At 41.2% G+C, this 15,404-nt stretch overlaps 1 protein-coding gene across 1 annotated transcript in view; it reads left to right on the top strand.

Annotated features, from left to right (window-relative positions):
- Window positions 1-15,404, top strand: part of FBN2 (fibrillin 2) — a 219,801-nt gene that overhangs the window by 145,913 nt on the left and 58,484 nt on the right. Inside the window, exons 21-31 of the mRNA XM_043465961.1 lie at window positions 1,146-1,283; window positions 1,873-1,923; window positions 2,388-2,513; window positions 6,247-6,474; window positions 7,002-7,127; window positions 10,668-10,796; window positions 11,572-11,697; window positions 13,797-13,922; window positions 14,402-14,524; window positions 14,692-14,817; window positions 15,128-15,253. Coding sequence (XP_043321896.1) covers window positions 1,146-1,283; window positions 1,873-1,923; window positions 2,388-2,513; window positions 6,247-6,474; window positions 7,002-7,127; window positions 10,668-10,796; window positions 11,572-11,697; window positions 13,797-13,922; window positions 14,402-14,524; window positions 14,692-14,817; window positions 15,128-15,253 — 1,425 coding nt within the window. The remainder of the gene's footprint in view (window positions 1-1,145; window positions 1,284-1,872; window positions 1,924-2,387; window positions 2,514-6,246; window positions 6,475-7,001; window positions 7,128-10,667; window positions 10,797-11,571; window positions 11,698-13,796; window positions 13,923-14,401; window positions 14,525-14,691; window positions 14,818-15,127; window positions 15,254-15,404) is intronic.

Below are 15,404 nucleotides of genomic sequence, written 5' to 3'. Positions count from 1 at the left end.
ATTGTAGTACCTTATTTGTCCTTATTATTAAATGAGTTTTAAATAAAGTAAATGCTGTAGGAATGTGTTTTTACTTTATTGTTTTCCAAGTCTATGACTATAATATGCTATTAAGCATTTTGTTCAACCATTTTACTTATCACCTGCAGAGAGACCATCTCAGAGCTTTTCACATGCTGACTCCTAGGCCACATACCTGGAGGCTTATGAATCTGCATTTTAGTAAGAAACTTGGTAATGTTACACGCTAGAAACTGAGATCCACAGTACTGCAAGGAAATCATCACAGGACTTATTTTACCCAGTTAATACTTGCTATGTTAACTTGGGATTCCTTTTCTCTGCTTCAAAATCTTTTTTTTTAACCATCATTTAAGGAGGAACTTAAATTTGGTGTGGAAACATAGTCTAAAAAGTTAGGAGTAGTTGCATCTGGATGGTAGCATTACAGGTAGTTTTTTTATTTTCTCTGCTATTTCTTCAAGTAGTTTATCATAAATATGTATTACATTTCGAACTAGAGATAAAACTGTACATATATACCATAGAAAAAATCCTGAAAGAAAATACATCAAATATATCCATGGTGTGTCTTAATGGTGGTTTTAGAGGTTTTATTTTCTTTTTTATCTTTAAGATTTATTTTTTTTTAAATTATTCATCAAATGATTATCTTCAGTCAGAGAAAAACTGGCTTCTCTGTAATAGAAGAACCATTGTGTGTGGTTTATTTGGTAGGGAATTGGGAGAGAAGGAGATTATTTGCAGAGTGCCATTGGATAAAACCTTAAATATCAGAGTATTTGCCATAAAGAATAAATCTTATGAGTATTTTTTGTACGAGTAATTATCTTATAACAGTCATGGGCTGTTATTTGCAAATCCCAGTATGAAGTCTTGGGCAGTAGCAGCTGCTCCTAGAATACCCAGATATATAATTGCATTAATTCCCATATCATGTGAACTTTACATGTATGTAATATGCATTTAAATGCATGTACATGTAAATATGTCTAGGATATATAAAAGTTTGGAAGATAACTGTTTTGGTGTTTAATACTATCAGATAATGTTTTTGGTGTATAGAACTGGGTTATATTTTCTTCAGAGATGAGAACTCCCCATTGTTTGTTATTCCTTTTCAGACAGCCTGAAAGGGACCTGTTGGCTCAACATCCAGGACAACCGCTGTGAGGTGAACATCAATGGAGCTACTCTGAAGTCCGAATGCTGCGCCACGCTCGGGGCCGCCTGGGGCAGCCCCTGCGAACGCTGTGAGCTAGGTAGGAGCCTGCCCAGGAGGGTTCTGGGCTTCGCGTCGGAAAGCTTCCTCCTCATGAGCACCTCTTTCTCTATATATTTACCTGATGAGGAAGACCATAAGATCATTACCCTCCCTAATATGGTATCTTTTCTGGTAAAATGTATTCACCTCTTGAAATATGTGCTGGGTTTATCCTCTTCCTGTAAGCAGACCTTCTGAATATTTTAGACAAAGAAGGAAGTCAACTAGAATTTAGCTGCTGGATGACTATCCGTATCCTCCAGTATTCTTGTTTGCGTGTGTCCCAGTAGAAAATGATATCTTGTTCCTTTAAATCTTTTGTTTACTTATGATTCAGTTGACAGCATGAAAATAAAAAAAAAGGAATTGTAGGGAAAATTATGAGAATCTCAATATGGGTCAAAACTGATAAGAGTTACCACAGCTCCACTGAATTGAACAAAGGCATCTGGAGTCCTTTGCCTCTGAAACCCGGATTGTGGTTTTTATTTAGTTCAATTTTGATTCCATTATTCTGTTTGTTGCACTTAGGACAGTTGTATTTTCTTTTGTAATGTGGAAAAAAAATGTGTCCTTCGTTCTCACAGATACAGCTTGCCCAAGAGGGTTTGCCAGGATAAAAGGTGTTACTTGTGAAGGTGAGTAGGTTTTTGAAAACATCGTGAATCGTTAGGAAAGTATTTAAAATTGACATTCTCTCCCATACTTTGGAGATAGTTATCATTCTCAAAAACCTTGGAATTTCAATAAAAATACTCTTATATTGTCAACAAATGTTTTAGAATAATACTCTTAGGAAACAGCTTTGAGTTTCCCACTTCTCCTCTTTATGCACTGGGGTAAATTTTCAATCCTCGCCTTTAAGGCATAGAGCAGCTGGCAAAGAGCTTGTCTTGGCTGTGTTTTATGGACGAGCAAGGCTGTGGTAGTTTTCACAGCTGGTACCCAGGAGACCCGGTAGCTTCGTTGTCAAACGTATCTGCTTAACTGAGGTAATAATCCACATTATTGCAGAATGAATATGCTATACAGGAAGTAAGATTACCCCTGCTTTTTCTATCAGTGACATCTTTATTCCTCTGCTTGCTTCATTTCCCTGCAGACGTTAATGAGTGTGAGGTGTTTCCTGGCGTTTGCCCAAATGGACGCTGCGTCAACAGCAAAGGATCTTTTCATTGTGAGTGCCCTGAAGGCCTTACATTGGATGGAACTGGCCGTGTGTGTTTGGGTAAGATTCATGAACCAAGCATACATTTTCTTATTTTGGAGTGGCCTGACCAAATCTATTAGGTTGGTAGCTGGAAAACTTGCTTTAAATGAAATATTTTGGAGGAACTCACTAGAGAATATTTTTCAAATAGATGAATTTAAATGAAATGGGCTTCCTCAATAGCTCAGTTGGTTAAGAATCTGCCTGCAATGCAGGAGACCCCAATTCGATTCCTGGGTTGGGAAGGTAACCTGCAGAAGGGAAGGGCTACCCACTCCGGTATTCTGGCCTCGAGAATTCCATGGACTACAGTCCATGGGGTCACAAAGAGTCTGACATGACTGAGTGACTTTCACTTTTCAATGAAATGGTTTCTGTGTAATACAGAAAATTGGTACTGCTCAGAAATTAATCTCAAAAATTCCTCTTCCCCAACTGAAAACTCTGAACCTATTAAATACTAACTTCCATTTATCCCCTCTCCCAGCCCCTGGTATCTATACTTCTGCTTTCTGTCTCTGTGGACTTGGCAGCTCTAAGTGCCTCATATGAAAGGAATCATGTGATGTTTGTCCTTCTGTGACTAGCTTGTTTCACTTAGTGTGGTGTCTCCAGAGGTCATCCATGTTGTAGCATGTATCAGTATTTCTCTACTTTCTCAGACTGAGTGGTATTCCATTGTATGTATGTACCACACTTTTTTTGTCTACTTACCTATCGATGGATACTTGGGTGGCATCTACCTTTTGGCTGTTGTGAATAAGGCATCTATGAGCATGGGTGTACAAATACCAATATATTTACAAGTTTCTACTTTCACACACCTGGCCTTGCCAGATGGCTCAAGTGGTAAAGAATCCACCTGCCAGTGCAAGGGATAAAGGAGATGTGGGTTCAATTCTTGGGTCAGGAAAATCCCCTGAGGAGGCAATGGCGACCCGCTCCAGTATTCTTGCCTAGAAAATTCCATGGACAGAGGAGCCTGGTGGGATACAGTCCCTGGGGTCACAGAGAGTCAGACCCGACTGAGTGACTGAGTGCACATGCAGCACACATCCAGGGAGCTGCTCACTCCTGAGTGACTTCTGTGAGCCTGATGTATTAAAAAAAAAAAAAAAAACTTACACACACAAAAGAAATTTTTAAGTTTTTTAATCAGATGTTTTAGTTCTGTTTAATCTTTTATACTGAGTCAACGTAATAAGAGAACTTATATGTTAAACATAGAAGAAAAATTGGAGACTCGTGTTTGAAGTTAACATTCACCAGTCCCTTGCAGCTATGCTTCTAGACAAGACAGTGGGGAAAGTCGTGGCAAAGTTATATGGCTTCTGTGTGCAAACACTGACTGATCCTGTCCCTTCCTTTACCATCTTCAGAGTTTAAAATTTTCTTAATGCTCCATTTTTTAAAAGATTGTAAATAAAGTAGCTCTTTCTATCAACATTGTATTATAGTAATGCCTACTTGACTTTATCCATGTCATCCTTGACTAAAGTTAAGCTTCATGATTGAAAAAGAAACTTCTAATAATTCTATGTTGTCTCTGAACAATTTTTTATTTACCTAAGGAATTTTTTCCCAATGTGTTATGAAACAATAACTTTTTAGTTTGTAAAATAGCTTTACATAGGCTCGTAATTAAAATTGAGTTTGTAGACAAATTGTGATCAATGGTAATATTATAGTCCAAGATCTTCAAGGACTTTAAGTAGGTATTTTAAAATTAAAAATTAAATAAGTGTTCAAATAATTATATATTTAAAAATATTCAAAAAGCTATATAGTAAATATTTTTAAATTATTATATTAGAAGATCTTTAAAGTATTTTAAAAGAAGATTTTTAAAATTCAGTTCACTTCAGTTGCTCAGTTGTGTCCAGCTCTTTTTGACCCCATGAACCGCAGCATGCCAGGCCTCCCTGTCCATCACCTACTCCCGGAGTCCACCCAAACCCATGTCCATCAAGTCGATGATGCCATCCAACCATCTCATCCTCCGTCGTCCCCTTCTTCTCTTGCCCTCGATCTTTCCCCGCATCAGGGTCTTTTCCAACGAGTCAGCTCTTCGCATGAGGTGGCCAAAGTATTGGAGTTTCAGCTTCAACATCAGTCCTTCCAATGAACACCCAGGACTGATCTCCTTTAGGATGGACTGGTTGGATCTCCTTGCGGTCCAAGGGACTCTCAAGAGTCTTCTCCAACACCACAGTTCAAAAGCATCAATTCTTTGGTGCTCAGCTTTCTTTATAGTCCAGCTCTCATATCCATACATGACCACTGGAAAAACCATAGCCTTGACTGGACGGACTTTTGTTGGCAAAGTATTGTCTCTGCTTTTTAATATGTTGTTTTTAAAATTAGCAGTAAAAAAAAAGTAAAATAAAATTAGCAGTAAGTAAAAAGTTTGCAATATCATACAGTCTAGTTATTATAATAATACAAATTTTAAGTTAATTTTTGACAGCATATTTAAATTTGATACAAAGTATGACTGTAAAATCATATGGAATTGTTTAGAAATATTCAAAGTCCAATAATAAAGAAAAGTTATTTTTGAAATTTTAAATTATCTCCAAAGTTTAGAAAAAAGTAAAGTACCTTTTGAAGATGACAATATAGTAGTACCAGTATGGCTTAAAACTCAACATTCAAAAAGTGAGATCGTGGCATCCGGTCCTATCACTTCATGACATATAGATAGGGAAACAATGGAAACAGTGACAGCCTGTTTTCTTGGGCTGCAAAATCACTGCAGTTGGTAACTGCAGCCATGAAATTAAAAGACAGACACTTACTCCTTGAAAGAGAAGCTGTGACAAACTTAGATAGCATATTAAAAAGCAGAGACATCGCTTTGCCAACAAGCATCCATTTAGTCAAAGCTTTGGTTTTTCCAGTAGTCATGTATGGATGTGAGAGTTGGACCATAAAGAAAGCTGAGCACCAAAGAATCGATGCTTTTGAGCTGTGGTGTTGGAGAAGACTCTTGAGAGTCCCTTGGACTGCAGGGAGATCCAATGGGTCAATCCTAAAGAGAATCCGTCCTGAATATTAATTAGAAGGACTGATGCTGAAGCTGAAGCTCCAGTACTTTGGCCTCCTGATGCAAGGTGCTGACTCATTAGAAAAGGCCCTGATGCCGGGAACTATTGAGGGCAGGAGGGGAAGGGGACGACAGAGGACAAGATGGTTGGATGGCATCACTGACTCAATGGACATGAGTTTGAGCAAGCTCTGGGAGATGGTGAGAGATAGGCAGGCCTGGTGTGCTGCAGTCCATGGGGTTGCATAGTCTGATACAACCAAGCTACTGAACAACAGCAACCGTATGATCAAATAACTAATGAAATCAAATTGCCTTCCGTAACTAAATGATGCTCTGTATGAATTTATATCATTGATTTTCAGTTACTAAAATAAATTCTTAGTAGTAATATCACTGCAAATGATACCTTTGTAACATTCTAAGAGGATGTATTGGATTTTCTTCATCCTTATACCGTGGTTAAATACATTTTGTCACTACTTCAATTTTGCTACAGCAATTCACTGTGGCTGTGGACGTGAGATAGTTTCAAGGAAAGACTTGCATAGGCAAATGGGAAATGTTCTGCTAACAAAAGAGATAAACTGCTCTGATAGAACTGATACCAGTCCTGCCAGGGAGGGACTAAGCAGGGGATCTGTATGTGAATGTTCAGTGACTCTTCACAGCTTAACCTCAGTCTGTGGTTCCCCCTCCCCGTAGATATCCGCATGGAGCAGTGTTACCTGAAGTGGGATGAGGACGAATGCATCCATCCTGTGCCTGGGAAGTTCCGCATGGACGCCTGCTGCTGTGCGGTCGGGGCAGCTTGGGGCACAGAGTGTGAGGAGTGCCCCAGACCTGGCACCAAAGAGTATGAGACCCTGTGCCCGCGGGGGCCCGGCTTTGCCAACAGAGGGGATGTCCTGACCGGGAGGCCATTTTACAAAGGTAACCGTCCGCAGCGCATGGGTCCCTCCACTAAAGCTCACCTTCCACGTTCTCTGAGGCTTGATTTTGCTTTAAACGTTTGGTTCCCCACTTTATTTCCTCTGTTAGAACATACAACCAGCCTATGGCCCGGGAGCATAAATCCCCTGTACAAGTTGGTACTGAAATGAAGACACTGGGACAGCTGATAACACTTTTCTTACATCCTTCTATTGTACCACTGCTTTTCTCAGCACAGCCTGACGAGATGCAGCCCTGATGTTGCCGAAAGTTCTCTGTCCCCCCTAAACTTTACAAAAGAAATGGTCAGAAGTAAAGGGATCAGAACACTTCATTACAAATACAAACTCTTTTTCACAACTGAAACTTTCTGTGTGGCATCCGTGTAATCAGTTAAAAATTTACCACCACCACCCCATTTTCACTTGAGTACATTAATTTCCATCAAGGTAGGTTCTTAACTTAAAATGATGGACCTCCTCTTTGGTTTCGACCAGCTCTTCATTCCCACTCTGTTCTGCTTGTAGATATCAATGAGTGCAAAGCGTTTCCAGGGATGTGCACCTATGGGAAGTGCAGGAATACGATCGGCAGCTTCAAGTGCCGTTGCAACAGTGGCTTTGCTCTAGACATGGAGGAAAGGAACTGCACAGGTAAGCCTGTTCTTCTGTTGTATTAGGTAAACCCTGGCTCTCTTTCTTTTGCTGTTTTGAAAGTACCGCTACATGCGTACATACATCCCCTCCCTCTGAAGCCTCCCTCCCACCCACCGCCCCATCCCACCTCTCTAGATCATCGCGGAGCCCCGAGCTGAGCTCCTGTGCCATATAGCAACTTCCCACGAGCTATTTATTCCACACGTGATAGTGTATAGATGCCAGTGCTACCCTCTGAATTCATCCCACCCTCTCCTTTCCCATTTGCTTTGTAGCCTCATGCACTTTTGAATGCTGTTCTCCCTTCTTCTGCCACATATATATATGTATACACACACACACATATATCACACACACACACACAGACACACACACACGTATCACACAGTCCCAGTGTGGTTCTCAGTGCCCCTCACCACTCTGCATCTGGAAGGCACATCAGAATTTCTTGAGAGTGTGTGTGTGTGTGTGTGTGTGTGTGTGTGTGTATGTTTTATATATATATATACTCTTGCAAGACACCTTTGCTAGGTTCAAAAATTATTTCTCCTGGTGCCTGTTCTCCTTGATCTCCGGCCAAACCTTCTCCGTGATTTTCCTCCCTCTTTCTTTTCATGCTGTGTCCCTCTCTCAATTGTCCTATCATGATTGTGATGTTCCTTTTCTAATCTTCACAGAGTCTTCTTGCCTTTGGCATTTTCCAGAGTCGTCTGCTCTCTCCACATTCTGCCTCTCAGAGTTGCGTCTGCCACCACGTCTTTTTGGATGGCCTCTGTCGAGCTGACTCCGAGGTGCTGTCTCTAGCCCTCTGTTTCTCCTGAGTTCCACTCTCAAATTTCTGACTTTGATCTAGACAGTTTCTTTTTTCATCTCCCTTTCTCCCACCCCGCTTCTTCTGTCTTCTTTACATGTGTTAATATTACCATTTCACTCAGGATTGCAGCCTAAGACTTAATTTTGACCCCTCCCTCTCCCAACAGATAAGTGACAAGGTTTTGTATATTCTTCCATCAAAATGACTGTTGCAAGTGTTTCTTCTACACTATTCCTGATGCAGGTTCAGCTGTTCAGGGCACAGACTCTGAGCAGAGATGAGCATGCTGGAATCTTATTAGGAATTGGTTTTGGGGTCAACCACCTGGGGAGGAAGGGAAAGGAAGCAGAAGGGGCCTGAAGGAAAAGTTAGGCTGTGATGCAGTCCCAGTGTGGTTCTCAGCACCCCCAGTGGCAAAGCTCTGCATCTTTCTGGAAGATCTTTCACATCAGAATTGTCTTGAATTAGGACATAGGGGCTTGGCGTTGACGTAGCTGCATGATGAATATTTGGGTACATCTACCCAGAGGAGGCTGTGATTGTGAATGGGGAGCTGTCCCATTAGCTGAGGTTTCTCCTGAAGGTAGCCCCCACCTCGGGACTTTCTGGCAGCCACAGTCCCACAAGCAGAGGGCAAGGATGTGTGAATACTTCCTTCCTGAAGCAGGATCTGGGCAGCACATCATAGTCTCTCCTACACTGCAGATTCCTCCAGCATCTTTCACCCCCCACCCCGTAATTTCCCCCCGTCGGATCCTTCAGTTTCACACCCACCAGGTTTTTCATGCTAAAAAGTAGGGCTTAGACTTTGTAACTTCCCACAGAGCAACTTCCATTGACTCAAACCACCCTAGACCTGGATAAAGAAGCTTCTCCAGTTCTGACTGCTCTGTTTTTGGTGTGAAATCAGCCACATCATTTAATGACTCTGAAACTAGCCTTGTTGAAATTGTTCAAGAGAGAAGTTTATTAACATCACTTCAGGGCTGTGGGCTATATATAGTGTGAAAGGACAGTGGGACATGGGTGGCTGCCCTTCTTCATAGCACAGAAGGCCCATCTACTGCTCCCCACATTGTCACCATAGTATCCATACCTGTCTTGCCTATACTTGCATTCATCATCAACCTCTCTGTAACCCTGTTCTCTCTTCAGAGAACTCTGTTCTCTGAAGTGCATTAATTTTCTTTACCTAGGCATTTTATCTCTTGACTTTCTATTTGTTCTACATCTTTAAAGTTAGAATTTCTGTGCAGATCTTCCAGGATCAATTAAAAAACCACCCCCTTCAGAATACTAATTATTAACAGAGAAGAGCTTATTATATGTACAGCACTCTCTATTAGACAAAGAAATGTCGATTCACTTACTCCTATGAGACAGGTTCTAACACGCGCCCCATTTTACAGATAAACAAACTAAGGCCCAGAGAAATTAAATGATTTTCCCAAGACCCTGCACCCAGAAAATGATAGTAGTGGGATCTGTGTCCAGCTCTCTGGTTCCAGAGCTCAAAATCTGCACTGTGCAGCTCCCACCACATCACAGCAGCCAGAATTTGTCCCTCCTCTGCCATTGAACTTGTTCTGTGTTTTCATATGGTTCTCATTACCAGTTCCTAGATACTGATAGATAAAAAATAAGGTAATTAGCATGCACATTAGTTACCTGCTTAATTGAATCAATTGATTTTGTTAAGACTTCTGTTCAAAAGAAGGTACCTGGATTTTCAGGATATATGTCCTGCAATTGGGAAAATCAACAGAGAAACACCAAAAGCCGGGAGAAAGCTGGGACTGAGACCACCCTCTGCCCAAGGAAACATGTGCAAATTAGCCATTTATAAAATCCTGTGAGAGAAAAACTTTAAAATTCACCAAAATAAACATGCTGGCAGTCACATTTTTGCGCCACTGTGACAAAAATGGTTAAACAAGTCATATTTTCTTAATCATATTTTACAGATAGGACTACTCTGTTGAAAATATTGATTTTAGGAATGGGAGATTTCTCAGAGAATCCCATTTTTGAGAATACATGTGCTACTATTAAAGATTCTTATTCACTGTGCTGTATAAAATGTGATAAACAGAACAGCCCATCATTGTCCTTTGTTTTCTATTTTAAAATCAGATCAGTAGGCTCTTCCACCTGAATATTACACAAAAGCACAGAGCATGTTCCATGACCCTGCCATATATGTGTGTTCTCTGGCTCAGGGCTCAGTAGTTGCATCCACCTCTGAAGCTGTCCCTGGGGCCAGTCCAGCCACCCCTGCTCAGAGGCAGCAGCCCCCACAGGCCCCCACCAGGGGTGGACATGGCTAGCGCATCAGAAGTAGCATGGCCTTTGGGTTGTGCATGGGACTCCATCTATGTGGCCACTGCTTCCTCATTTGCCACCTGCCTTGGTCCTCTCATACCACAGTTGCTTGTTTCATCCTTCTGTTACCATTTCTAAACCATAAAGAGAAGTCCACAATTTCAGAGTTCTTAAAGGCAAAAAGACAGCACCTGCCCGTTGGCTGTGACAGTTTTGGCAGTTGGGGAAAGGAATGTGCCTGCAGCCCTGTCCCCGTCTAGGGGATCTCCTGAAAACACATCCTCCTCCTGCTCACCCGATTCCTCCAGCACCTTCACTCAGAAGGCCAAATCTCTCTGTTCCTTAACACCTTCTCATCTCACTCTGGTTTTTTTTAATTTCTTTTAAACCCTGTGGATTAGACATTGACGAGTGCAGGATTTCTCCCGACCTCTGTGGGAGCGGGATCTGTGTCAACACGCCGGGCGGCTTTGAGTGTGAGTGCTTCGAAGGCTATGAGAGCGGGTTCATGATGATGAAGAACTGCATGGGTAAGCCGCTCCGTTTTGGAAACAGGTCTAGCACAGACTCGTTAGCGCGACCTTGGCTTGTCTCCGAGCTGGTAACAGTGTGTTTGGCAAGGAGCTGTGGCGAGAGAGCACAGATCTAAATGTCAGACAGGAAATCTGCTCCTGTCTAACTCTTAGGGAGCCCCAGCCTCTTGGCACCTTAATGGCAGTAAGATATTGAGACTGAGTTCTGTTTATTTATAGAATCTGAAATCACCACAGACTAACTACTGAGCAGGGATTCACTTTAAATGTATGACGTTGGATGTTGACCCCAAATTTATGTATTGTTATGAGAATCCCATCTTCTTTTCCTGACTTATGTGTTATTACACAAGCTCTTGGCACTGCCCACCTTTTAGCCCACTGTTGTTGCATTTATTAGCAACTTTTAGGACTCATTTCATGGGATATACAAAGTGATCAGTCTTAAGATTTTTCTATCACTTTGATTAGAGATAGAGACATATGATGTCTGGAGTTTAGACTGATGAAATGCAAGCACTGTTTATTTTTTACCTCTTGTGAGCCTGGTCATTCCATACAAGTAAATGCCTTGAGAGCTCACTGTCTTTCAAAGGAGAACGTGATACTTAAATCTACTAAACATAGAGAAAGTGAGGCGAAGCTGACCCCATTTGGCGTTAACTCCATTGGAATCACCGTGACTGAGATAACGAATCTTTGTCCCAGTCTGTGTCCGTGAGCAGTGTCTCCTCAGAGTTCTTTAATGGCTCTCAACGTTTTTACCTTTCAGACATTGACGAATGTGAACGTAACCCTCTCCTTTGTAGGGGTGGCACCTGCGTGAACACTGAGGGCAGCTTTCAGTGTGACTGCCCACTGGGACACGAGCTGTCACCGTCACGTGAGGACTGTGTGGGTGAGCTTGTCTCCTCGGCACATAAACCCTCCCAGTTCAACCTGGAAAGATCATAAAGACCAGAGGTTTTTTCTAGTGAACTTGTTTGGGGCATATGAAATCTAGCTGATTACAATTTGGGAGTTCAGAGTCCACACCTCTGGAGTCAGGCTGTGTGTCTTTAGAGAATGCTTTGGTGACACACTCAAATGAGCGGCATTACCCCTGCTCCCCTCTTTTTTGTTACCAGCTTTCTGGAAGGGACCCTGCCCTGCGTCAGGCCTTGTAGTTCCCTCCTCCCGGTCGGCTGGGACGGGACGGCAGCTCCCTGACAGTTCCCCTGGGAGCACGCCTGTGCACAGAATCCACCCCATGCCCTGTGTCTCTCATCCCAGGGTCTGCTCACCTGCGTGTGAGCACGTGCGCTCCCTCCTGCCCGCTCCTCACAGAAGCCCTGAGGCTTCCCTGGCCCTGAGCTCAGCAGGGAAGGGGGTGCGATAAGAGAAGACCACCGCTGGTCCTGAAGCAGTCCACAGGCTTTAAAACGTTGCCTTAGCCAGGAAACATTTTCTTCACAGGAAATCTTTCTTGAAGGTGTAAGCAAATAAAACAGTTTAAAATAAAACAGATCCCACCCTCCCAAATAAAAGCTTTTGAACACATCCCTGTCTACACCTGTCTATTTATAACCCATATTTATATCACTGGGCTAATGATTAGGTGAATCTTAAATCACAGACCAGGCATTTTATTTACTTTTTAAACTTTTAATGTTTTTACTGAAGGAAAGAGTCTTTAAATTTTATAGAGCTTTACAATTTTTAAAAGTTTTGCATATGCGCTTTCATATAATCCCATAATAATTCTTTTTTTTACCCCACCCCTATTTTGCCCCTCCCATCTTTCTTCTCCCCACTGCTAACCACTAGTTTGTTCTCTGTATCTATGAGTCTGCTTCATTTTTCAAAGTCATTATAAAAAGGTGAATTTAAAGCTTTTAAATATTTTAAATTCCACATTAATAATAGTACAAAAAGGTATTTCACATAGATAATTGCAGAATATTTATTCATATTTGTGATACTAGTGACTCAGATCTGTTTCTTAGTTCAGAAATTTATTTTGCTAATTAATTTTCATATTTTTAATGAATTTTTTATGACTGGATTTTATAGCTGAAAAAGTTTCCCTCAGTGTTATAGTGTACATTATAAGATATGTATTTTTGCATGTTCAATAAAATATTTCATGACCATGAACATAAATCTATCACATCATCCTTGTGATCTTGAGAATTCAAAGTGAATTTCTTGTTATATCTGATTTTTTTCCTAGATCGTGTTTGACAGGTAACTTGTGTAAAGAATGTCTCTCTACCATTTTGTTGCTCTTCTATTTTTGCATTATTACTACTAGTTTCTTCCACAGATCTTTTCAGGAGTTTTTTTTTTTTTTTCTTTTTCAAGATATCTGCCCATCTTATAATAGTTAGCTTATTTAAAAGCAGTCAATATAATCTGTAATCCACCTGTCCAGGCTCACTAAACACAATGCCATGAAAACTTGAAAAATGAGGGCCCTGTTTCCAGCCCCTCTGTTCTGTGGAACCAGCCGTCTTTGCGGAGCCGTCATGTTATTTAGACAAGTGACCATCCTGTTAGGACCAGCTGAGCATGCGAATTCATACATTAAGTATCATCCGGCTTTATTTCTGGCATGTGCTAAGTGAAGGGGGTCTAATGCAGTACTCACTAGCCACATGTGGCTATTTAAATTTTATTAAAATTGAATAACATTAAAAATTCAGTTCCTTAGTCATGCTCTCCACGTTTCAAGCCCTCAGTAACAGCTACACATGGGGCAGCATGGATTTGAAACCGTTCTGTTAACATAGAAACTTCCAGCAGACAGCGCTGTTGTAGATAGAACTAAGAGAAATATAGATTATTGCAGCATTTTCTTTAAATTTCCCCAGGAGATCATCTCACTTCCCCCTGAAGTATTAATAAATAAAACCCTTTGGATAATGATAAAGCCCATTGCTCCAATGCAGCATATTCTTGATAGTTTAAAATGACGTTGTGATTTCATAAACGTTAATTCTGTGTATCTTTTTATAGATATTAATGAATGCTCTCTGAGTGACAATTTGTGTAGAAATGGGAAATGTGTAAACATGATTGGAACTTACCAGTGCTCCTGCAATCCTGGGTACCAGGCCACGCCGGACCGGCAGGGCTGTACAGGTAAGGAGGCCAAGCGGGTCTGGAGCTTGGATTCCTCAAGTCAGCCTAGGAGTGCTTCTGGTACTGAATATATAATGAAGTCGATGGGAGTCTTTTGTCCTGAAAGTGAATCTAAGTATGGGGGCAGATCTCTAAGATGCCATGGTTTGGTGGTCTTGCAGAGGAACCTCTGCTTTTAGCCTAGAAAACGTCCTATATTTCTGTCTATGTATATTTCATCTTACATTGTGTTTCTGAGTTCTTTAATCATAGGTTAGTAGAGCTAAATAAATGTCAAATGAAACACTGCCTAAAAGGAAATGAAAGGAACTAAGAAAGACTAATGGTACAGTGATACATCAGCATGAATGAATGGGGGGGTGGGTGTGGAGAGAAAATCCAAAACTATTTAAACTTTTATCTGTTTAAAAAGAAAAACTCTCCTTAAAAAAAAAGGGGAAGTACCTCTGACAAGTAACGTGGTGGTAATGTTTTCACAGATATTGATGAGTGCATGATAATGAATGGAGGCTGCGACACGCAGTGCACTAATGCGGAAGGAAGCTACGAATGTAGCTGCAGCGAAGGGTATGCCCTGATGCCAGATGGGAGGTCATGCGCAGGTACAGAAAGGAAAATACTCAGACTGTGTGTGCGTGTGTGTGTCTGGTTAATTTTATCTTACGAATCTGGCTCCAGATATTTTGAGTGAAACTGGATGGAAAAAAAGATACATGAGCTTAATAAAAGCCGTTCTTGTTTTCATTTGATGTTGAATTTGTGTCATCAGATATTGATGAATGTGAAAATAATCCTGATATCTGTGATGGTGGGCAGTGCACCAACATTCCCGGAGAGTACCGTTGTCTGTGCTATGATGGCTTCATGGCTTCCATGGACATGAAAACGTGCATTGGTGGGTATCATGCGAGCGGGATAAATATTTATGTGCAGTATGCACACACACATATATACACATAAGAAGAAGAGGCTTTTTTGGTTATTTTTAAAATTCAAACCATTGTATTAGAAGGTGTAAAAGCGGAAAAGGAAGAACTGTTTGAAAGAAAAGCCTTAAAGACAGAATACTTATCTGCAGTACTGGGTCCTGCAGATATTAGACATTATATTTGAAATTTTGTTTGTATTATTCTATTCATTTTTTAAAATAGCTTTTTAATCTATGGAATGAATACGTATTAACCATGGTATTGAAAATTTTCTAGACGTGAATGAGTGTAACTTAAATTCCAACATCTGCATGTTCGGGGAATGTGAGAACACCAAGGGCTCCTTCATTTGCCACTGTCAGCTGGGGTATTCGGTGAAGAAAGGGACCACGGGATGCACAGGTAGGGGTCAAGCTTGTATCCCCTGGGTTCCAGCTTGTTGCATTTCAGAGGTTAACCTGCAAAACCGCTTGTTCCCTGGGATGTCTTGTGCTTTCACCCACGTCGGGTTGTAGCAGTAATGTGGTGAGAAACGCCCAGAGCCCGTGTGATG

This window comes from Cervus canadensis, chromosome 4, assembly GCF_019320065.1.
Source record: "Cervus canadensis isolate Bull #8, Minnesota chromosome 4, ASM1932006v1, whole genome shotgun sequence".
Taxonomy (NCBI): domain Eukaryota; kingdom Metazoa; phylum Chordata; class Mammalia; order Artiodactyla; family Cervidae; genus Cervus; species Cervus canadensis.
This window is presented reverse-complemented; position numbering and strand designations above follow the sequence as displayed.